The sequence below is a fragment of the Brassica napus genome, chromosome C4 (genome assembly GCF_020379485.1).
Source record: "Brassica napus cultivar Da-Ae chromosome C4, Da-Ae, whole genome shotgun sequence".
Taxonomy (NCBI): Eukaryota; Viridiplantae; Streptophyta; class Magnoliopsida; order Brassicales; family Brassicaceae; genus Brassica; species Brassica napus.
In genome coordinates, this window is record NC_063447.1 from 29095299 (window position 1) to 29118216 (window position 22918).

Sequence of the window (22918 nt, forward strand, 5' to 3'; positions counted from 1 at the left end):
AGTCGACAAAGTCCTTTATTTCCCAAACTACCCTCATTATTTAATCTTACTACAGAAACCTCCCCGTTATTTCTGGTCGTTGTTGGTAAGTTTCCGACTTCCGACGTCGTTTTAGGGCACGTGCGTCAAAGCCGAAACTCCACCATGATGACACGTGTCATCAGCAAAGGGCTTAGTCTTAGCCGACTGTAATCCACAAACTAAATACCGTTCTCTAATTCGCCACCGTGACCGCCACGTGTACAAAATACTCACCGGTTACACCCAGTCACCCACAGTTCGTCTTGTTCATCGTATATGATTACACAGAGGAAGACAAACGAGTCAGATAATTTTTCGTCTGTGCGAGGAAAAAAAAACGCGAACTTTGAAATTGTCAAATATACTTTGGAAACAAAACAAGTGATCAAAGAATCGATCTTGGTTATAACTTATAGTTGTTGTGGAAGTGAGATTGATTACGATGGTAGCAGAAGCAGAGGTTGTGTTTCAACAGAGTTTACCGGTGGTTCTCGATATTGACGGAGTTTCCTCCGCCGTTATATCTCCACTTTCTTCTCCTAAATTGGGCATCCGACGATCGACGGCGTCGGTTCCCGGCGGTTTATCGACTTCTCCGGTGGTAAGTATCAATCTTTCCGACATGTTAAATATTATGTTTTTTTTGTTTGTTCTTTCTGAAATTAATCGTCAATAATTAGCAATTAAATCGAATTGATGGGGGGGGGGGGGGGGGGGGGTAGCTTAGATAGTTAGATTCTTAAGCTTTAGACGAGACATGGTTCATGTATGTTGTTAGATGCTTGCTGTCTTAAACTTAATTTAAAGCTGGTGACTTTGAAAGCTAAACGCAACTCTCTGGTAGTTATTGTGTTTGTTAATATGTCTTGTCTTCACTACTTGTGTTCCATTTATTAATAAACCTTTTTAGGGTCTAAAGCAGGAGGACGGTTGCGATTCTAGTGTCCCGGTTTATGTTCCAGCCATACGGTCTGGAAGCTACGCTGATATAGGGCCAAAGAGATTCATGGAAGACGAACACATTTGCGTAGATGATCTATCCTCCCAAGTTGGGTGTCTTTCCGAATTGCCAAATCCAAGCGCTTTCTATGCGGTAACGTATCATTGCTTCCTTGAACAATTTTTTTTATAAAGACAGAACCTGACTTGGTTTTTCTTTTTCTTTTTCTTTCTTTCAGGTTTTTGATGGTCACGGAGGATCAGAAGCAGCAACATACGTAAAACAAAACGCCATTAGGCTTTTCTTTGAAGATGATAAGTTTCCGCAAACATCGGAAGTGAATAGTGTTTATGTGGAAGAAGTTAAGAGTTCGTTGAGAAATGCGTTTCTTCAAGCCGATCTTGCTTTGGCTGAGGATGGCAGCATCAGTTCTTCCTCTGGTACCACAGCTCTTGCTGCACTTATCTTCGGAAGGTACCTTATGCTACTTCCTTCCGTTTTTTTAATAGACGACGTTTTAGAAATTTTGTTTTGTTTCAATTGATATGACGTTTTCAATTTTCAACATCAAATTATGTTAGATAACTTTTGTTTATATTCTGCATTGTGTTTTTTTTCCATTGGTTAAAATTGTGGTTAGTTAGATAGTTAATGATGTTTTTTTTATTTTTAAAATATATAGAATTAAATGTTTTCCTTTGCAGACTCTTGATGGTAGCAAACGCTGGAGACTGCAGAGCAGTTCTTTGCAGAAAAGGCAGGGCGATAGAGATGTCTCACGACCATAGACCGATCAATCTACTAGAGAGAAGAAGAGTAGAAGAGTCCGGAGGTGTCTTTGAAGACGGCTACCTAAACGGAGAGCTATCCGTAACGCGAGCTCTCGGAGACTGGGACATGAAACGCACGCCACACGGCTCCTCTAAGTCTCCACTCATCTCCGAACCCGAAATAAAGCAGACAACTCTAACAGAGGAGGACGAGTTTCTTGTGATGGGGTGCGACGGGATTTGGGACGTCTTGACGAGCCAAGAAGCGGTTAGCATCGTGAAGCGGGGCTTAAACCGGCACGACGATCCAGCGAGATGCGCGAGGGAGCTTGTGATGGAGGCTCTGAGGCTGAACTCGTTTGATAACTTAACAGCTGTTGTGGTAAGCTTTGTGACGGGAGAACGAGTGGTTCCGTTGGAGAAGAAACGGTGTTTTAGCCTAACTCCGGAGGCTTTCCGTAGCTTGAGGAGTCTGTTGGATGGCTGAAACTGTTGACACTGATGATGACGAAAAATCTCTCTCTCATGCTGCTTTTGTATATAAGCAGCTGAGAAGAGACTATTGAGATAGATTTGTAGAATGTATACTATATGTCTATATATGATGATTGTGTGCTTGTGTCTATGTGATTACAGTTTTGTGTACAATGCTGTTGATTGTTTTCTGTAATGCTTGATCTCATATTTTATTAATTAAATTACTAATTTTCGTATTAAGATATTATAAGAATGTTGATAAAAATAAAATAAAAAGAATCGATTCTGTGTATAAATATTTAGGGTATTTTAATTTTAATTGATTAGTTCTGGTAACAGTAAGTCTTCTTTAGATTAGGCGATTTGGGCGATAGAAGCAAAGCAAAGCAGACCCAAGTTATGTCCGGAGGAATCGCACGTGGTCGACTCACAGAGGAAAGGAAAGCGTGGCGTAAGAACCATCCTCATGTATGTTATTACTCTCCCTCTCCCTCTTTATGCCCTTTTCTTCATTCTGTTTTCTCTTACTTGGAATCGAATCTGCTTACTGTGTGTTTAGGCTTTTGTTGCCAAGCCGGAGACTTCATCAGATGGAACAAATAACCTAATGGTTTGGCAGTGTATCATCCCTGGCAAATCTGGGGTGAGACTCTTTGATTCTCTTTTAGTCAATTGGTTGTTTTGGTGATAGAGTGTTTTTGTCTACTGTTGCGTTCATAAAAGAGTCTTGCTTTGAGTAATGAGTAATAAATCAACTGAATCTTGTTTGCAGCTAGTCTTATAACTACAGCATACACTTCTAAATGGTTTGGCCATCAGCTTGAAACTTCCTAACTATACTTGTTTTTGGCTATTTTAATTTGGATATGAGGGATCTTGTAGAATTTTTACTGGCAAGGGGATGTCGATGTGATTGTGAGAAAGTGTTTGTTGTTCTGATCACTTTAACCCGTGAAAGCATGATTATTATGGTTTACGTTTTGATGGGTTTCCCTTTATTCATAGTGTTCAATGCTTGCTTAGCCAGTGTTGCACATTCTTCTTCCCACCATTTTGCTAGCTAAAATTGTGATTAAAGTATCACCTGCGGCCTACATATTGCACGCATGTTCTATTTTTACCGATGCAAACTGCCTTTAGGAAGTGGTTCCTATGTATGTTATATTGTTGAACTTATGTGGTGGTAAAGTTAATTTGATATGGATCCTTGTTTGCAGACTGACTGGGAAGGTGGGTTTTATCCACTGACACTCAATTTCTCGGAGGACTACCCAAGCAAACCTCCAAAGTGCAAGTTTCCTCAGGGCTTCTTTCATCCTAATGTCTATCCTTCTGGAACTGTTTGCCTCTCAATCCTCAATGAAGATTATGTAACCACTCTTCACCACTGTTTTGTTCTTTTAAGAGCTAATGTTTTAAAAGAAAAAAAAAAAAAAGGCTTTACAAGGTTCTTTAACCCCTCAGGGATGGAGGCCAGCCATCACTGTGAAGCAAATCTTGGTTGGTATTCAAGACTTGCTCGATGAACCAAACCCAAATGACCCTGCTCAGACCGAAGGATACCAGCTCTTTGTCCAGGTTTTTGTTGCTTTCACATAAAGATTCTTATATACTTGTTGACCCATTATCTTTAATCACCAAGGTACAACACTTGGAACATTACTTGTTCATTGTTCATGGTCTGAGTAGTGGAAGTAACCTAAGGACGTTTTATTTTTTTTGTGGGGATTGCAGGATAAGAATGAATACAAGAGAAGGGTGAAACAACAGGCGAAACAGTACCCAACAGTAGTTTGATATCTTGCCTTGCCTCAAAGTCTGGTTTATCTAAATTATTTTCTTCCTCTACTTTGTTAGACTTATTGAGAAGAACATGTTACTATTACATTTTCATGCAGACAGATGAATGATTGTTGCTTACGCATTCTAGCAATAGTCATGTTATGATTCAATTAAACTTACAACTTTTCAACATTATACCTGAACAAAATCTACTGTGCAGGGTGTCTGAGAGTCTATAGTGATTATTACAATACGAATATAGATTCGATTGAATACGTGTGGAAGGAAGTCAACAAATCATCTTAGATTCAAGCTAATTCACAAATAATGATCTAGATTCTAATTTGTTTTGCAATTATCAAATTCAAACATAATCGACGACAGAGATTAATTAAAAGGACCAACATAAGTAAAAATGTAACAACTTTAATCAATCCAGAACAAAACTTGTCCAAACATCGAATTCCTTACAATAAGCTTAAACCAAAAGCCATTCGTTAAAGATAGACAAAGAGATCAAGCCTCGGCACCCTCTTTCTGGTAAACGTAAGTAAGCCCACACTTACCACAGTAATGACGATCGAAATGACTCGCCATGAACGTCCCAGCCCCACAAGTGGCGTTAGGACACTCTTTCCTCAGCCTCTGCACCTTACCAGACCCATCGACCTTGTAGAACTGGAGCACCGCGAGCTTCACCTTCTTGTGCTTGTGCTTGATCTTCTTGGGCTTGGTGTACGTCTTCTTCTTCCTCTTCTTCGCGCCACCGCGGAGGCGGAGGACGAGGTGAAGCGTCGACTCCTTCTGGATGTTGTAGTCGGCGAGGGTCCTGCCGTCCTCGAGCTGCTTCCCGGCGAAGATCAGCCGCTGCTGGTCCGGCGGGATGCCTTCCTTGTCTTGGATCTTGGCCTTGACGTTGTCGATGGTGTCCGAGGATTCGACCTCGAGGGTGATCGTCTTCCCCGTTAGGGTTTTCACGAAGATCTGCATCTTTGCGGCTGTGCGAACAAAGAGATGAAACGAAGAGACAAAAAAAAAAATGAGAAAGTGGGTTTGTTTTGTAGGAGAGGACACTCTAGGGTTTTGGACTGTTTTATTTACGTAACTAGCCTTACAGAAATAAAACTAACTGGGTTTGATTCTGGGCTTTTCACTGATTCTATTTATAGGCCGGAGGATGATGGTAAAGTAAATTAGGATTAAAAATGGTAAAAAGTGGAGATGCAGGGAATCGAACCCTGTGCCTCTCGCATGCAAAGCGAGCGCTCTACCATATGAGCTACATCCCCTACTAATAAGCATTTGATTAACTATCATTATATCTTTTTCAATAATGTTATTTTCCAGATATTTAATTCATAGAATGGTCAAGCTCTCAAGGACTCAAGGTCAAAAGAAACAAAGGAAAAGTTGTGAATGTCGATCCAAAATAAGCATTAGCAAGTAACTTAATGGACACAGTGAGGAGGATACAGTTCTCACAACAGTATTCTCATGAAAAAGATCAAGCTGTGATATCGAAAGATAAGAATTCCACCGGTCTTGATAATTTGATAAAAGGCAAATCAAAAGTAGCTGAAACTGATGCTCATTCAACTGGAACCAAGTGTGAAAGAATCAAACTCGACTTAGCTTCGCTATCTCTCGATCTCTCTGTAAACTCTCGTGCGTTTAACTCTCAATCTCTCGTGTGCAGGTCGCGACTCTGGATCACGATCAAACGAAGTAAACGAAAGAGAAAACAGAAAAGAGATGATACAAGCAACGTTTTAGAGTTCCCCTTAACACCGGATACATCTCCTTCGGGATCGGAACCTGGAATTCACTATGATCAGTGTTTACAGAAGCTCTCTCTTTTACGCAACAATGGCGATCACTATCTCTAGCTTGGGGATGAAGAAATTTTGTTACACTCATCCTTATCCTTTGTTTCTCGTCTCCCTCTTATAATAGAGTTCGACTCTTCTGGGCCTTGCTTAACTTAATTCCCGTGGCCCATCTAACTTTCTTCTTGCTTTTGTCTTTCAGGTTTCACGGCCCAAGCCCACCAGTCTGATCAGAGTCGCACACCACAACTCACAATCTCCACCTTGGTGTCGACTCCTTCTCTCTCTTGCCGATTGAAACCCGTTGTCCGAATCTCACAGTGACCTTTGTCTCCACCTCCGATGACAAGCGCTGCCGTGTTCTTCTATTTTTCCGATCCTTGTACTCGAACCCATTATCCTCACTTAGGCTCTGCTGAATCCCCAGCTTTCCCCCTCCGTCTCTCTGTCTTCCGAGACGAAACCATATCAGCCATCTTCTCAGTTCCAAAGATGACTGTCGCCGATCTTTATCAAGCCTTGATGACTTTCAGTTTTTCCAGACAGCCCTCAAACTTCTCTCTAGGTAACGTTTTAGTTAACATATCTGCTGGATTGACTGGCGTGTGAATCTTTAGAACATTCACAATTCCATCTGCGATTACCTCCCTAATGAAATTATAATTTGTAGCTATGTGCTTAGTATTTTCTCTGTAGACGAAGTTCCTTGCTAGATAGATCGCACTCTGTGAATCGCAATGAACTTCAAACACTTCATCACTTAGCTTTAGCTCCTTACATATGCCTTTTAACCATATGCCTTCTCGAACTGCATCTGACAATGCCATATACTCTACTTCTGTTGTTGACAGTGCCACAACCTTCTGTAGTGACGATCTCCAGCTTATTGTATTTCCTCCAACTGTGTAAACATACCCTGTGGTGGACCTGCTCTTATCTAAGTCTGACGCGTTGTCTGAGTCACAATACCCTCTCACTCTAAAGTCGGATCCTTTCATGAAAGTTAAGTTCAGCTCCATTGCTCCCTTTACATATCTCATTATCCACTTCACAGCTAACCAATGCTCTCTTCCAGGTTTGCTCATATATCGACAAACCAATCCTACTGCATATGCCAGGTCAGGCCTGGAGCCTACCATCGCGTACATCAAGCTTCCTACCGCACTGAAGTAAGGTATTTTCCTCATCTCCTCTTCCTGTTCACGTTCTTCGTCTTTAGTTAGAGCTTGTAGTTTAATCTGTGAACCCAGCGGTGTACTCACTGCTTTGCAGTCACTCATGTCAAACGTCTTCAAGACCTTGGCTAGATAATCATTTTGTGATAGAGTCAGCATCTATTTCTTCTTGTCCTGTACAATGTCCATGCCTAGAATTCTTCTAGCTGCTCCTAGATCCTTCATCTCGAACTCTGAACTCAACTGATCTTTTAGCTTCTGAATCGTACCACTTTCTTTAGACGCAATCACATGTCATCTACGTAGAGCAGTAGATAGACCATATCTCTGGCCTCAGATCCTTTTAGATACACGCAAGGATCATACTCGCTTCTCATGTACTCATTCTTGATCATAAACGTGTGAAACCTATGATTCCACTCCCTCGGAGACTGATTTAGTCCATATAGAGATTTCCTGAGTAGACACACCATAGATTCCTTCCCTTTCTGAACATACCCCTCCGGTTGTTCCATGTAAACTCTTTCCTTCAAAACTCCATGAAGAAATGCGGTTTTAACATCAAGCTATTCCAGTTCGAGATCATAATTCACCACTGCCAAAAGGAGATGTCTTATTGAAACATGCTTGACAACTGGTGCGAAAACCTCGTTGTAGTCTATGCCCTCAGTTTGCGCATACCCTTTCGCCACCGACCTTGACTTGTGTCTTGGTTTTTCCACTCCTGGTATGCCCGGCTTCAGCTTATATATCCACTTACAACCAATCACCTTATGATCTTTAGGTCTTTCAACGTAGTCCCACGTTTGATTCTTTTCCAACGATTCCATTTCTTCATCTGAGGCCTTGCTCTGTATTGCTTCCTTATAGCTTCTAGGTTCTCCTGTCTCTAGCTCCTCTGCACTAGCCAATGCATACGCTAAGAAATCTGTGTCCTCAAACTTCGAAGGTGGTCTTATAGTTCTTCTTTGTCTGTCTCTATCTAACACGTAGCTCCCAAAGTCCTCTGTTTGTGTTGGTTCCGTATCAGCTTCATCATCTGATACTTCAGCTTCTTCTTGCGTAGACGTTCCTAAGGATTCTCCCTGCTCATTTCTCTGAAGTCTGTTTATACTTTCTGAGTCTGCTCCACCTGAACTTGGGTCGTCTTCTTCGAATTTCACCAGATCACTTTTGAATGATACTTTCTTCTTTCTTTTGTCCCAATTAGAGGCTGGGAGTTCTTCATCACGGGAGCTTTCCTTCTCCAGATCTTTGAAGAAACTTTGCTCATTGAAGATCACGTCTTTACTTACTACTATCTTCTCCTTCGTGGTAAGCCACACTCTGTTAACCCTTAGTTCCATCTTCGTATCCCATAAACACTCCCTTAGCTGCTCTTGAGCTAGTCTTCTCTTTCACTTGATGAACGTAAGCAATGCACCCGAAACTCCTTAGATGATCATATGATATAGGTCTTCCTGTCCATCTGACTTCTGGAATCTCAAAACCAATGGAAGCGTTTGGTGACCTATTTATCAAGTATACCGCCGTTGACGCTGCTTGTGCCCAATAGCTCTCATCTAACCCAGTCTCGTGCAGCATGGATCTAACTTTATCCATAATGCTCCTGTTCATACGCTCGGAGACTCCATTCTGCTCTGGAGTGTAGGGACAGGTCTTATGCCTTCTGATCCATGAGTCCTTGCACAGCTTGTCCATGCTCTGGTTACAGAACTCCAAGCCGTTGTTTGTTCTTAGACACTTTATCCTTTTGCCGGATTGATTCTCCACGAGTAGTTTCCATTCTGCAAAACATTGATGAACATCACTTTTAGCTTTGAGAAAATAAATCCAAACCTTCTTAGAAAAATCGTCAATGAGAGTTAGGAAGTAGTGAGCCCCTGATAAGCTCAAAGCCGTGTTTGGTGAACCCCAAAGGTCTGAGTGTATGTACTCTAACACTCCCTTTGACGTGTGTGTGGCTTTTGGGAAATTTTGTCTGTGTGATTTTCCCATAGTACATGCTTCACAGAATCCCAAGCTTCCTACTTCAGACTTCTTCAAATATCCTTTCTTGACCAAAGCTTCCATTGATATAATATTCAGATGTTCTAATCTCGAGTGCCATTTCTTTGTGTGATCGACTATTGTTTCTGAGAGGTTCACTTCAGCCGCTTTAACTGTTCCCTGAAGGTAGTATAATCCATTTGCATATTTTCCTGTCAGAACCTTCTTGTCTCCTTTGTAGAACTCAACTAGACAATCCTTTCCTGTGTATCTACACCCTGATTGCTCCATTTGTCCGTATGAGATGAGATTCCTTCCCATCTCCGGCATGTATCTCACATTGCTCAGTATCACTACTGATTCATCTTCATTCTTTATAGTGATCTTTCCTTTCCCTCGGACCATACAGTACGAGTTGTTACCCATCATGACTTTAGTTCCCTCGAACTCCTCAAAATCTGACAGCACCTCTCTCCTTGGTGTGATGTGGAATGTGCATCCTGAGTCTAGAACCCATTCATCCTTAGATACAACTAGACTTGTTGTTAGTGTCGTTGGCCCTGGAAATTTTGCTGCAACGTTTGCTCCGTCTTGTTGCTTAGTCTGTTGAAATCCTTTCTTCCTTTCTGGACAGTCACGTTTCCAATGACTCTCACTTCCACATACCCAGCACGCTTTATCTGACTTTTCAGTAGACTTTCCTCTTGACTTTGATCTAAATCTGCATTTGCCTTTGTTCCAAGGCTTTCCTCTTGATGAGTCACCCCGTGTTGTAGATCTTCCTCTTGATTCTATATAGAGGCCTTTTGTTTTCTTTCCTCTAGTTAATAGGCCTTTCTGCTTCAACTCCACCTCCTTTGAGTAAGCCGCAGTCACAACTTCGTTTACTGTGAGCGTATCTTTTCCAGTTCCATACTGTAATGTATGAACTAAGGGCTCATAAACCGATGGTAAGCTTGAGAGCAGTTGTATTGCTTGGTCTTCATCGGTGACCTCAATTTTTATGCTCGCAAGATCAGCTACCAACTTCAAGAACAAGTCAACATTTTCCTCTATTGACTTGTCTTCCTCCATCTTGAAGCATGAGAACTTCTTCTTCAGATAGATTCTATTGGGTAAAGACTTCGTTTGGTAGTCACGTTCCAATGCTTTCCAAATTCCTAACGCCGTTGTTTCGTGCATGATCTTCCTCAGTATCACATCTGAGAGGCACGTACTGAAGAGGCTTCTTACTCGTAAGTCTTTATCTGCCTTCATCTTGTCTACCTTCACGTCAACATCATCATCAGTTTTTGATGTCTCTGATGTCGTTGTTTCTTCCTCAAGGACTGAGAGTAGTCCCTGTATCTCCAGTTGCGCCAGCATCTTGAACTTCCATAGTCCAAAGTCTCCCTTCCCATCGAACTTCTCGATTTCAAATTTTCCTCGTGTTGGATCTATCCTTTGTAGTTGTTGATTTGCTCTCCTGTTACCTGCAAATAACAAGCTACAATGCAACAATACCAATATCCAACACTTCTGATTATAGATGGAAACAATTTCTTGTGCGATGAATCTTCCTAAATGAAAGAAATTCTTCCTGAGATTTTGAGATGATCTCTGCCAAGATCTGGCGTCAATCTTTTACGATCTTCTCCTCGTTCCTTCCGATCCAATCGAATCTTTCGAGTTTCCTTGATTCTTCAATTCCCTTCGCTCTTGACCGAGCTCTGATACCACTTGTGAAAGAATCTAACTCGACTTAGCTTCGCTATCTCTAGATCTCTCTGTAAACTCTCGTGGGTTTAACTCTCAAAATCTCGTGTGCAGGTCGCGACTCCGGATCACGATCAAACGAAGTAAACGAAAGAGAAAACAGAAAAGAGATGACACAAGCAACGTTTTAGAGTTCCCCTTAACACCGGGTACATTGATTACGCGTTTAAGCACACACCAATTAACCTAATGTGCAAACAATACCACAATCGAATGGTATGTTATTGTAGCATTTTAGGATCGAATCCACAAGGAACTAGATATCTATAACACCACGAATACACAAACTTTCCTAATCTAAGCAAACAAGAATATGCATGATTTTGTAACAAGCTAATGTCCTAGGAATATAAACAAGGTGATCTCAAATCCAATAAAAAATTAGTGCTAGAATTCAATCAAATGCTAAGGATGGATCCATGGGCAAAGATAATTGATATAAGGTGATCAAGGTTCAATTTAGGATGTTCAAACAAAATAATCAACAAGTCTATAGGTCTAGATCTCATTCAAAATAGATTAATCCACTCCCGTGATAATAATCCCTATGCTAGTCATGCATCAAACATCAACTCCCGTTGGCTAACACATTCAAGCATACATAAATCACAAGTCTACTAACCACTTAAACATCTCGGACATCAACTGTCGTTGGCCAAATATGTAAAAGACAATGCTAAGTTCATTCAAGCATTTTAACAAACACCTTCTGGGCGTAAAATAGCTTAAGGTCTAGATGGGAGTGATCAAGTCTAATCTAGCATTAAGAACACTTAGCAAGCATAGAACAATGTTAATCAAGCAATAAACATTCTAAATATCTACTTAATCACCCTAATCTATCTAACCCATAATCACAAGGTCACTACTCACTAATCTCCATGAGAAACCTTAAACCCATGTAAGGATCAAGGCTAATCATGTTAATGAGCAAGAGAAACACAAATATAAGATGAAATATTTCCTTAAATTATTAAAAGATTCAAGTTTTTACAAGTTTAGACAAAGTCTTGAGAGAAAATGAGATAAGATTAAGAGTTTTAGGTCTAAATTTATTTATAGGGAGGCCAAGCTCGAGCTGGTTTGATTATACTAAACCGGGTCAAACCGGAATAAACCGGTCAACAATTTTTGCATAGTGTCCACCGCGGCCTTTGCATCTCGCGGGCTCAACCTGCTGGATCATCTTCTTCGCCGCGGTCTGCACTTATCCGCGTCCGTCTTCCGCGGTTCTCCCTGGAACTCTCTGCCACGAATCCGCTGTCATGCTCAGCCGCGGTCATGTCCTCGTCGAATCGAGCCTCGCCGTCGGGATTCAGATCCGGCGAAAAGAAGTCGTGAGCTCCAATGGCTACTTTTGATCTTTTTGCAAGCTTGGTCCTTTAACTTTTGATTCTTTACAAAATGGCCCCCAGCTTTAGAATTTTCAGACACACCCTCTCAAATCAACCCCAATCTTTCATCTGTGCGATTTAGCCCTCGTGTAATTGCAGGATGGTCGCTTGGTTTCGGTTTTCTTTCAAATCGTCCACAAACTCCATAACTTGCAAGAAAAACCTTGCGATTTCGCCCCAAACTTCTCAAGTGTGCACTTTAGACCCTGTTTATGCAATTATGCATGTAAATGCAATATTAAGACCTAAATGCAACCTAGAATGATTAAAATGAGCTAAATGAGATGTTAAATATTGTTAAAATCATGATTTATCAACTCCCCCAAACTTGTTCTTTACTTGTCCACAAGTAAACTTTTAATATCAATCAAAGAGAAGAAGTTTGAAATTGAGAGCTTATAACCAAAAGAAACACTTTTTAGCCTTCAATAAGACATCCCAAGGAAAACATAGCAAATAGCATGAACAAACACTTTTATTGTACTCTAGCTTCTCTAGGCCTATCAATACTCTTAAACCTCTACACAAGCTGCAATGCTTATCAACCAACAAGTTCTTTTAACCAGTCTTCACATTGATTCACACACACACACACACAAGGTGAATTCTCACAAATGGGCACATGATCTCAATCATTTGGCTAGGTAAGCAAATGGTCTAATGTGAATGAAGAGGAGGGTTCAAATGCATCATTTCAAGGTGGTTATCACTCAAGAACAAGGAGCTTGATCATTATGCAAAATTTATCTAAGACTAGAAGCAATTCATGCATACATAGATCCATTCTCATCATTCTAACTTTTTCCTAAGTGATTACAAGCTCTACCCTTTTAATCCCCATCCTAAAACCAAAATAGCATCCACTCACGTCACTCACCAATGAACAACTCTCTTTTTCTTTTGACTCAACCAACTAGGAATTTTTATTCACTTTTTACAACACTTAGCTCTAACTCTTTCTCATTTCCCTTCCCACGTTCTCATTGATTCTCTTTTCTTTCTTTCTTTTTTTTTTTTTTTTTTTTTTTTTTTTTGAAGGAGGAATGTTCTTTTGTACACAATCTAGAGCTTCATTCTTTTCTTTTGTCTCTATGGTTTTTCTTTTCTCATGACACTCTTTTGTTCATCTTTCTCATCTTTCTCACTCCCCAAATCCAAGATATTAACATTTAAAACACACAAAACCCACTCACCATCCCAAATGCTAGCTCAAATGAAGTTCTTATGCTAGCAAGAGATGAAAACAAATCTATGTCGCCTCCAATACTATCAAGATTTTGCACATGACAAGCTATCAAAAGAGGTCTGACTCAAGCAAATCAATGTTTGGTCTCAAAGAATGGCTAGGGTTCAAGGGTATGGAGTTCCATTTAGGTTAACAAAGAGTGGTAAAATGGAATAAGATAACTCAAATGTGTATGAGATCCATGATCAAGTATGCAAGCGCCCATATGCAAGAGATATTAAGTTCATTCAAGCCAAGTTCAGTTTGGAGCTGGTTTTAAGAACAATGACAATATCAAGCAAGCAAACAAGTTTCAAGAAGAGTTTTCAAGGCTCGAAGCTTACAAGTTTTTTCAAGAGATGCTTAAATTACTTGATATGTTTAGCTAGGATGTCAAATTGAGTTCTAGACATGTGTTCTTTACATGGTTTCTCCCAATACATCAATGCAATCTAAATGCTTCTAGACTCAATCCTAAATATGCAAATGATGCAACTAAATGCTTCTTTTTGTGATTTTCGAAATTTTTCAATTTTTGTGGGTTTTCTATGCAAATAAGTATGAAATGCAATGCATGAGACTCATGACAAGTAAACAAAACAAAACACTGATGTGAGATAGTAGACTCTCCCCCAAACTTACTTCACACAGTCCCTTGTATGAGAGTAAGCTCAAAGAAGAGATCGAAGGAAAATAATTAAAAATGAAAACTAAATATGTACAAGGTTGGAGTGACACTTACTTGGAGTTATTGACTGAATTGGGCGGTAGAGGACCCTTGGCCTCGGGTTTGTTTAACCGGTGGACATGGACTGAAGGGGAGAAGACAAGTGTCTAGAGTGACAATGCTTCACATCAGCCATGGTAAGTAAGACTTGGCCGTCAATGTGATCTTCAAATGTGTCTTCCTCTTCTTGTGGCCTCTCAAAGTAGCTTGAAGCCATCACTGCAAAGAACAAAAGCTAGAAGTAAAGGTTAGTAACTATACAAAAGCAAAACAAAGATAAGAAAATAAGGCTTAATCTCAAGAAAGCTTGAAATCCTGATGACAAATCTACTAGTTCCCCGGCAACGGCGCCAAATTGATTACGCGTTTAAGCACACACCAATTAACCTAATGTACCAACAATACCACAATCGAATGGTATGTTATTGTAGCATTTTAGGATCGAATCCACAAGGAACTAGAGATCTATAACACCAAGAATACACAAACTTTCCTAATCTAAGCAAACAAGAATATGTATGATTTTATAACAAGCTAATGTCCTAGGAATATAAACAAGGTGATCTCAAATCCAATCAAGAAATAAGTGCTAGAATTCAATCAAATGCTAAGGATGGATCCATGGGCAAAGATAATTGATATAAGGTGATCAAGGTTCAATTTAGGATGTTCAAACAAAACAATCAACAAGTATATAGGTCTAGATCTCATTCAAAATAGATTAATCCACTCCCGTGATAATAATCCCTATGCTAGTCATGCAACAAACATCAACTCCCGTTGGCTACACATTCAAGCATGCATAAATCACAAGTCTACTAACCACTTAAACATCTCGGACATCAACTGCCGTTGGCCAAATATTTAAAAGACAATGCTAAGTTCATTCAAGCATTTTAACAAACACCTTCTGGGCGTAAAATAGCTTAAGGTCTAGATGAGAGTGATCAAGTCTAATCTAGCATTAAGAACACTTAGCAAGCATAGAACAATGTTAATCAAACAATAAACATTCTAAATATCCATTTAATCACCCTAATCTATCTAACCCATGAATCACAAGGTCACTACTCACTAATCTCCATGAGAAACCTTAAACCCATGTAAGGATCAAGGCTAATCATGTTAATGAGCAAGGGAAACACAAATATAAGATGAAGTACTTCCTTAGATTATCAAAATATTCAAGTTTTTACAAGTTTAGACAAAGTCTTGAGAGAAAATGAGATAAAATTAAGAGTTTTAGGTCTAAATATATTTAGGGAAAATTAGAAGATTGGACAACTTTTAAATTTGAATTAGAAATTTGGGCAAGCCCATGTTTTAATTAGGTTGTTGGGCAACCTAATAGGAGAGAGAAGAAAAAATGGACAGTTTAAACCTTTTTGCCCCACAATCTTGAGCTGAAATTCGTGGGACCAGGCTGTCTTTTGCCCAGAAAAACTTGCCTCAGGAATACCGACACACGCGCACCGGATGTGCGTGTAAGAGACGAATTGAATATTATATTATTTTAATTTCAGAAGGAAACATGGTATTGAGCTTCGTTTTTGGGCTATTTGACCCCAAAACTTGAAGGCCTTATATGTGATGATTTCTCGCGGGAAACAACGGCTCCAAGGTGGACGAATGGCCATTAATGACTGGTGACTTTGGAAAACATGTGTTTTACTTTAATTTATTAATTAAAAACAAGGCAACTATTAATTATTTAATACAAAAACGTACGAACCCTATCTCTTTGTCTGTCTCCTTGTTGAGGAGTAAAAAAGGCTACCGAACAAGGGAACTTGAGGCAGCGAACACACAGAGGCATGAGCTGCATCCGATATGGTGAGGGAGGAAAGGGTATGGCGGATGGTGGGTGTTCTGTATCTAGCATCGAAGGTAAATCATATATAAGCCGTACACCATTGCATTTATGACATTATAGTTATTGCTGAAATCATTTATTACAGATTTGAGGGTGTTCGGAATTCAGGTGTTTTTTTGTGCGAAACTATATTTATTGCTTCTGATTAGCACATTGAATTTTTAAATAAATTTATGTTTTATTTTTCGTAGGTGTTCACGATTCATACATCGTTGTAATCTCTGGACGGTGGATTATGTACGACACTGGTGACTGGGATTTTAAACTTGATAGCGACCGTATGGGGAGGGCTGTCTATGCGAAGTTGATAACTTCTGTTGAAGACTTGAAGCGGGCCATTATTGAGTCATACGGTCTAGTTGGAATGTCTGTTGCCGTTGAGATGTCATATTGGCTTGGTGAACACGGATCTTGTGCTGTTGGTGAAAGAGAAGCTCCTGTTCAAATTTCCAAAGATAAGGATTTCGACTTGTTTACTTCGGCACGTAAGGTGGACAAGTACATCAACGTATTTGTCACATTCAAAGAGGAAATAGATGGGAAAATCCATTTTCTGAGGCCAATGGGGAATCTTTTGAAGTCCAAAGAAGTTGCCAGCAGCAACGAAATGCAAGTTGGGAGTACGTCTGCTGATGTGCACACCCGGAATGAAGTTAATGACGGTGAGACTGATTTGACCGAAGATGAAATAATTCTGATGGGAGTTGCGGAAATTGAAGCAGTTTATGCCTCAAATGGTTTTGGGATGCGTGAAGTGGATGGAACTGCATGTGAAGTTCAGAATAAAGTGGAGACGACTGAAGATGCTGCGTTAGGGGAAGGCGAAGATGCCGACGATGAGGATTATGATTACAATTTATGGCATGATTTTGTTGGACGAAATTGCGAATGGGACGATGATAAGGATGAGGATGGAGGGGTAGGTGGTGGTGGTCGAACGAACGTAACATATGGAGGTGTACGTGGTGAGGTGGTGACTAAAACGAGGAGTGGACGAACTAATCCTTCTTCAAACAAAGGCAGTGGTTCATCTACAAACAAACAGCGTACCGCAAACCCACCATCAACTTTTGAAGATTACGTAGATGAGGGTAGAGATTACATAGGCTCATCTAGGATTTCGATGGAGAATATTGAAGAAGCAAGTAACAATTTAGGTGTCAAGTCAAGTGATCAAGTGGCCGACACTGAGAATCATTCAGATCCAAATCAAGAAGAGGACCCAAGTTTGGACAACAGCTCCCAAATGTTGGTTCTCCAGACTCCTCCAAAGCCGTTCAACATGCATACTCGGGAAGTTGACGACAGTGATGATTTCGTTGGGCAGGTCCCTCAATGTGTTTCGTCTAGACCGACACATGATACATCTGATGGAGAAGACGAGGATGACGACTTTGTCGAACCGGTACCTCAGTGTGTTTCGGGTGGTCAGACACATGAAACCCTGGTTGGAGAAGACGAGGATGACGACTTTATCGAACCGGTACCTCAGTCTCGAAGCCGTGAGGAAGACGCAAGAAGACGTCGTGAAAAGGATAAGGCTGATGACGAATCACTCATGAAATCCGTTAGAGCCGTTGAGCTATATGGATTTGAGGATGTAGAAGCTTCGTCTAACAACGAAGCAGTTAACGATTATACCGTCGATGATATTGACTTCACTCTAGCAGATGCTGATATGTACACTGGGAAGCTATTCAGTAGCAAGCAAGAATTCAAGATCAGTTTGCACATTTATGCCTTAAAGCAGGTGTTCAGGTTCAAGTTCCACAAACATGCGTTTAACTACGTCGCAGCGAAATGCATTGATAAAAACTGCAAATTTTATGTTATGGCTAAGCAATTGGGGGAATCTTCGACATATCAGGTGAGGAAGGCGCAACTGAAGCATGTCTGCACATCTGATGCTAAAGCGCAATATAAGAAACATGCGACGTCGAAAGTAATAGCTGCACTAATGAGATCGAAGTATGAAAGGCTCCAAGCTGGACCGCGCGCATCTGAATTACCCGAGATGCTCCGGAGTGAGTTCTTGTTTACGGCCACATATTGGAAATGTTGGAAAGCAAAAGAGTTAGCAACTGTGGCTGCACAAGGAACAGAAGAGAGCTCTTACAAGCTCCTGCCGAAATATTTTTTGTTGTAAAGTATGCAAATCCTGGGTCCATTACTAATATCAAAACTGAAAAAGATGATAAGGGTCAGACAAGGTTTAAGTACGCGTTCATGGCGCTGAAAGCTTGCATTGACGGGTGGAAGCATCTACGGAAGGTTATTGTGGTGGATGGTACTCATATGTTTGGGAAGTACAAAGGGTGTTTACTAACTGCAAGTGGGCAAGATGCCAATTTTCAGGTATTCCCTATAGCGTTTGCTGTTGTAGACAATGAAACAAACGAGTCTTGGAGTTGGTTTTTTGAGAAGCTGACAGAGATCGTAGAAGATGGCTCCGATTTATCTATTGTGTCTGATAGAGCAAATCAAATATGTGTTGCTAAAGATAAGTGGTATCCTCTTTCACACCATGGGTGCTGCCTCGTACACCTACAGAGAAACGTCGACGCAAAATTCAAAAAAAGGAATCAGAAGCAAATGGTTGGCAGGGCAGCCGAGGTATTCAAGGTATCCCACTTTAAGAGACTTTACGCGGAGATCAAACTTACAGATAAGCGCTGTTGGGATTATCTTGAGAAGATCGATCCTAGACATTGGACAAGGTCACACTTTGAGGGCGAGCGGTACAATCTAATGAGCTCGAATATAGCTGAGTCTCTCAACAAAGCACTAGTTCATGCGCGCGATTCCCCGATAATGGCGCTATTTGAGTTCATCAGACGTATGATTAGTCGTTGGTTTGTGAGTATACAGCGAAAGATATCGAAAATGAGTGGTGAGATCCCCCTCTGTCTGCTTTTGAATTTGAGGTAACTCTAAAAACAACCGGCTTCGGGAGTTCTGTTAATTTGGAAACCAGGTCTTGCACATGTCTTGAATTCCAGAAAGTTGGAATACCATGTCGACATGCCATTGCTGCGGCTATGTTTCGGGACTTGCAGCACTCAGAGTTCGTTGCAGACGCCTATCTAAAAAAGACATGGAATGAAACAACAAAGGGTGTTACACTCCCGGTTCCAGATCCGCAAGATCTTTTCATACCTTCGGAGGTTAGTGACCTTATCATGTTACCACCAAAGACGAAGAGACCCCCAGGACGTCCACCGACCAAGCGTAAACGTTCTGCAGGAGAAATACCGGTACGACCTAATCTCATCTGACTGTAGTCATGGATATTTTCTGAATAAAGGCTGTTATGTTTTTTTCAGGAGGGGCCGAAGAAGAAGAAACTAAACACATGTAGTCGATGTCATATCTCAGGTCACAACAAAAAGTCTTGTAAAGAACCGCTACAATGATGGGTTATGGATGGAGGAGATTTTATGTATTGTTGACAAGGGAGTTATTGTTTAGGTGTTTCCTAATAACACATCTATAATGCTATTTTGCGAACTGATGAGATATGGATTACGCAGTGCTTCTTCTTGAATTTATTAGATATGTATGGTTTTATTGTCATTCCTAAATATGGTGTTCATGTTTATGATTTGATGTAACTTGTTTATAACTTGAGGTGTACGATATCTGTGTAGCCAATCTAGCCGTTAGAAAGACATTTAAATACAATGTAGCCGTTGTATTGTGGTCCAATAATAATATAGCCGTTACAATCTCAATCTATTTAAGTATGACTGCTTGTGTCGTCTATATTTCAGATTTTTAGCGATTCTCTCTTTACTCTATTTTTATACTAAAGATGGGACTTGATTATAGCTATAGCCAGCCTTCCGAATCAGAGGACTATGGTGGGAATGACTCCAGCCACACAGAAGACCGTGAGGTTGAAGATCTTATTCGTCGGGACCAAGCTGAGCTAAATTACAATTATGCTGCGACGGTTCAGTACCCTCCGCAACCCGAGGTCGAATTTGGATTCCCGCAGACATGCTACTGTGGTGGTCGGCCTAAGCTAGCAACATCTCGCACTGTAAATGATCCAGGTAGAAGATACTACACGTGTGATTATGTTAATGATGGAGACTGTCATGTTCATAAATGGTGGGATGAGGCGGTTATGGAGGAGATGAGAGCCAGGGATACGCACACACTTCAATTGTCTGAAAAGGTAGATTATCTTACCTTTTGGAATGACTATGACCCACAACTTAACAAGTTTAAGGATCTCCAGAATGAGACTGAGCAGAAGCTGGTTAGGCTAGAGAAGATAGTGTCTGAGTTAGCTGAAAACAGAACAAGGTTAACCAATGGCTTCGAATACTTTGTTGGTGGAATGGTTATTATATTAGTTTTACTTGGGTTGGTAATCATATTCAAGTAACTCTTTATTTTGTAATGTAATAAATCGGATGAGTAATGAACTCTTGATGTGGTTTTTTGTAATGTGTCATTTTTTTATGATTCTACTAAAATTCTATGAACCAATAAACACGTTTGAAAAAAAAATGGTGAATATATCCCTCTCAATATTATATTCTACTATTTAAGTAGAAATACTTTTGAAGCAACTTACCGTTAGAAATGCTGGAGTTCACAATACTTAAATTTGCCTCCATTGTTAACGGAAATGGTATTGTTTTTAGCTAACAAATCTAATATATTTTCTTGTAGAACGATGGTTTGCACATCCGTCATGACTGCCTTACCGCCCTCGAGGAAGAGCTGGATTGCTTGAGAAGTCAGTATGCTGAGGAGGTGTCGCTCCGCCGTGAGCTGCAATTTGAACTTGCGCAAATGCGTGAGGAGATCAAAGAGCTTAAGCAATTAACACTGATCTTAGCATTTGTCGGATCTATTATGTAATTTTCGTACTCTTCTATCAAATTTGTACTCTTTATGTTAAGGTTAAGGGATTCTAAGGTTAATTTATACTCTGTTATGTAATTTTATATTAAGGTTAATTTGTACTCTTCTATCAAATTTTAACTGTTTATCTCATAATGGGCCTATCCATATCCAATTAAGAAGCAAACCCATTTGAATTAATGTAGTTTCATAATGTATACAAAAGTCATCATTATACACCCTCGGTTAGGGTGTACGAAGTCATCATTATACCCCTCGGTTACGTAAGCTTCATAACGTAGTTTGAAATTAGGGCAACCTTCTGACACGGAAAAGACATCTTCTTTATACATATTTGTACTAATGAATGTATGAACTTAAGGTATTCTCATCTCTCTCTTCGTTGGTGTACGAACACGCGTACACTTATGGTTTTAACACGCCAATAAATTTAAGTGAACTCTGTCTACGACAAGAAAGTTTCCTACTTCATTTCATATGGTCTAATCAGTCGGAGATTTAATTCTACCGAGGAGTCGCAACGATTTAATTCGCATGGTTTAAACCGAGGAGTAGTAATGGAACGCCGCGTCTGTTACCAAAAAATAATTAATTATTTTCGTAATATATATACTACTCTGTTGTCATTTAATATCTTTTTCAGCTTTCTAAACACATTCTCTGCAAACTTCTTTCTCTGCAAAACTCTTTCATTCCAAAAATGGTGTCTGATATCAGCCAGGGCAAAATGACCGTCGCAAAATACAAACGATTCTTTTACAATTTGCCTATAGTCGGCGAACGCACCGAGCAGCAGTTGATCCTGTTGGCCAAGGCCGGTTTGAAGGAAGAGATCCGCGACGGTCTGGAAACTGAGGAGTTCGCCACACTCGAGGCCCTGTTCGAGGAGGCGGAGGAAGTCGAGGAGGGGTTAAAGGAAACACCTCCATCCAGCCCTCGCAAACGCCGCCGCACAAGCCCCGATCACCGCAGTAGCAAACGTGCTCGCAAGGCGGAGAGAAAAGGTGACCCGGAGGATGAGGGTTATGGATACCCCGGCGAAGAAGAGACGGGGTTAAAGGACGATGAAGAAGGTGACTACTGGGAGTGGATGCAGATGGACACGGACGTGGATGACGACGCTTCCGACTGGACCGACGACACATTGGGTTCTGGGCAGTTCAGGATGGACAACTACCCAGACAGCTCCGGCACCGACTCCAGCACCTCCGACTCCGACTAGGAACCTCCTCCTCTTTTAATATTATTAAATATTTTGAATTTTATTGTTTTTTGTAATTATGTTGATCTCTTTTTTTTTGAACTCTTTATTATATTATATAATAAAATTTATGATTTCTGTTTATTATTGCTGTCTTTTTATGCATGTTTAATATTAGTAAAATTAGGAATTGCTAATTATACGAATACTGACGGTATACGAATACTAACGGTATTCGAATACTGACGGCATATGAATACTGACGGTATACGAATACTGACGGTATACGAATACTGATGGTATACGAATACTAACGGTATTCGAATACTGACGGTATACGAATATTAACGGTATTCGAATACTGACGGTATACGAATACTCACGGAATACGAATACTGACGGTATTCGAATACTGACGGTATTCGAATACTGACGGTATTCGAATACTTAAGGTCTACGTATACTAACGGTATTCGAATACTTAAGGTCTACGAATAATTCCATTAATTACTCACTTTTATTACTTAACATTCATAACTAGGGATGTCAAATGGACTGAAACCTATTAAGTCCGAATTAGATGGGCTAAAACCATTTGGACATGGACGTCCAATTTGGAATGGTTTATGGTTCTATTTGGAAGGGTCTGTTTTGGAATGGTCTTTTTTTGTGTTTGGACAATTTGGACTAGGTACAATTTGGACTTAAGATTAATGTCCAATAAACTGCTTTGTCCAAAGGACATACCCATTGGACATGGACAGCCCAATTGACATCTCTATTCATAATTCCATTAATATTTATCTTTACTCACTTTTCATTGATTAAACGGTATACGAATACTGAAGGTATACGAATACTGAAGGTATACGAGAGAAAACATAT

The 22918-nt window shown here is 40.3% G+C and overlaps 4 protein-coding genes and 1 non-coding gene across 7 annotated transcripts; 3 read left to right on the forward strand and 2 right to left on the reverse strand.

Moving 5' to 3' along the window:
* Window positions 1-312: 312 nt before the first annotated feature.
* On the forward strand, window positions 313-2401 carry LOC106391254 (probable protein phosphatase 2C 49). Of its 3 annotated transcripts, none has more exons than XM_013831857.3 (4): window positions 313-622; window positions 941-1114; window positions 1200-1435; window positions 1666-2401. In XM_013831857.3, the coding sequence occupies exons 1-4, from the start codon at window positions 464-466 to the stop codon at window positions 2216-2218; spliced, it is 1122 nt and encodes a 373-aa protein (XP_013687311.2). In that variant the 5' UTR covers window positions 313-463; the 3' UTR covers window positions 2219-2401. The 3 variants fall into 3 exon arrangements, with proteins under 3 accessions (XP_013687311.2, XP_013687310.2, XP_013687312.2); XM_013831856.3 differs by having other exon boundaries at window positions 314-622; window positions 932-1114; XM_013831858.3 differs by having other exon boundaries at window positions 314-622; window positions 944-1114.
* A 42-nt stretch (window positions 2402-2443) lies between these two features.
* On the forward strand, window positions 2444-4182 carry LOC106396773 (SUMO-conjugating enzyme SCE1). The gene is made up of 5 exons (XM_013837253.3): window positions 2444-2676; window positions 2768-2851; window positions 3426-3578; window positions 3673-3786; window positions 3943-4182. Exons 1-5 carry the CDS (start codon window positions 2608-2610, stop codon window positions 4003-4005), a joined length of 483 nt encoding a protein of 160 aa, XP_013692707.1. The 5' UTR covers window positions 2444-2607; the 3' UTR covers window positions 4006-4182.
* Window positions 4183-4377: 195 nt separating this feature from the next.
* Window positions 4378-5112, reverse strand: LOC106396774 (ubiquitin-40S ribosomal protein S27a-3). The gene has a single exon (XM_048753864.1). It carries the CDS (start codon window positions 4978-4980, stop codon window positions 4507-4509), a length of 474 nt encoding a protein of 157 aa, XP_048609821.1. The 5' UTR covers window positions 4981-5112; the 3' UTR covers window positions 4378-4506.
* Window positions 5113-5206: 94 nt separating this feature from the next.
* On the reverse strand, window positions 5207-5279 carry TRNAA-UGC. The gene has a single exon. It is a non-coding gene; the product is annotated as a tRNA-Ala (tRNA).
* A 12901-nt stretch (window positions 5280-18180) lies between these two features.
* LOC125585974 lies at window positions 18181-19229 on the forward strand. The gene is made up of 2 exons (XM_048755720.1): window positions 18181-18878; window positions 18929-19229. Exons 1-2 carry the CDS (start codon window positions 18181-18183, stop codon window positions 19227-19229), a joined length of 999 nt encoding a protein of 332 aa, XP_048611677.1.
* The last annotated feature ends 3689 nt before the right edge of the window (window positions 19230-22918 follow it).

Coding starts and splice junctions, on each gene's coding strand:
- LOC106391254 (XM_013831856.3), top strand. CDS start 464: ATGGTAGCAGAAGCAGAGGTTGTGTTTCAACAGAGTTTACCGGTGGTT. Junction 1,115..1,199: donor ATCCAAGCGCTTTCTATGCG/GTAACGTATCAT, acceptor TCTTTCTTTCAG/GTTTTTGATGGTCACGGAGG. Junction 1,436..1,665: donor GCTGCACTTATCTTCGGAAG/GTACCTTATGCT, acceptor TTTCCTTTGCAG/ACTCTTGATGGTAGCAAACG.
- LOC125585974 (XM_048755720.1), top strand. CDS start 18,181: ATGGCGCTGAAAGCTTGCATTGACGGGTGGAAGCATCTACGGAAGGTT. Junction 18,879..18,928: donor TGTCTGCTTTTGAATTTGAG/GTAACTCTAAAA, acceptor TTTGGAAACCAG/GTCTTGCACATGTCTTGAAT.
- LOC106396773 (XM_013837253.3), top strand. CDS start 2,608: ATGTCCGGAGGAATCGCACGTGGTCGACTCACAGAGGAAAGGAAAGCG. Junction 2,677..2,767: donor GGCGTAAGAACCATCCTCAT/GTATGTTATTAC, acceptor CTGTGTGTTTAG/GCTTTTGTTGCCAAGCCGGA. Junction 2,852..3,425: donor TCATCCCTGGCAAATCTGGG/GTGAGACTCTTT, acceptor CCTTGTTTGCAG/ACTGACTGGGAAGGTGGGTT.
- LOC106396774 (XM_048753864.1), bottom strand. CDS start 4,980: ATGCAGATCTTCGTGAAAACCCTAACGGGGAAGACGATCACCCTCGAG.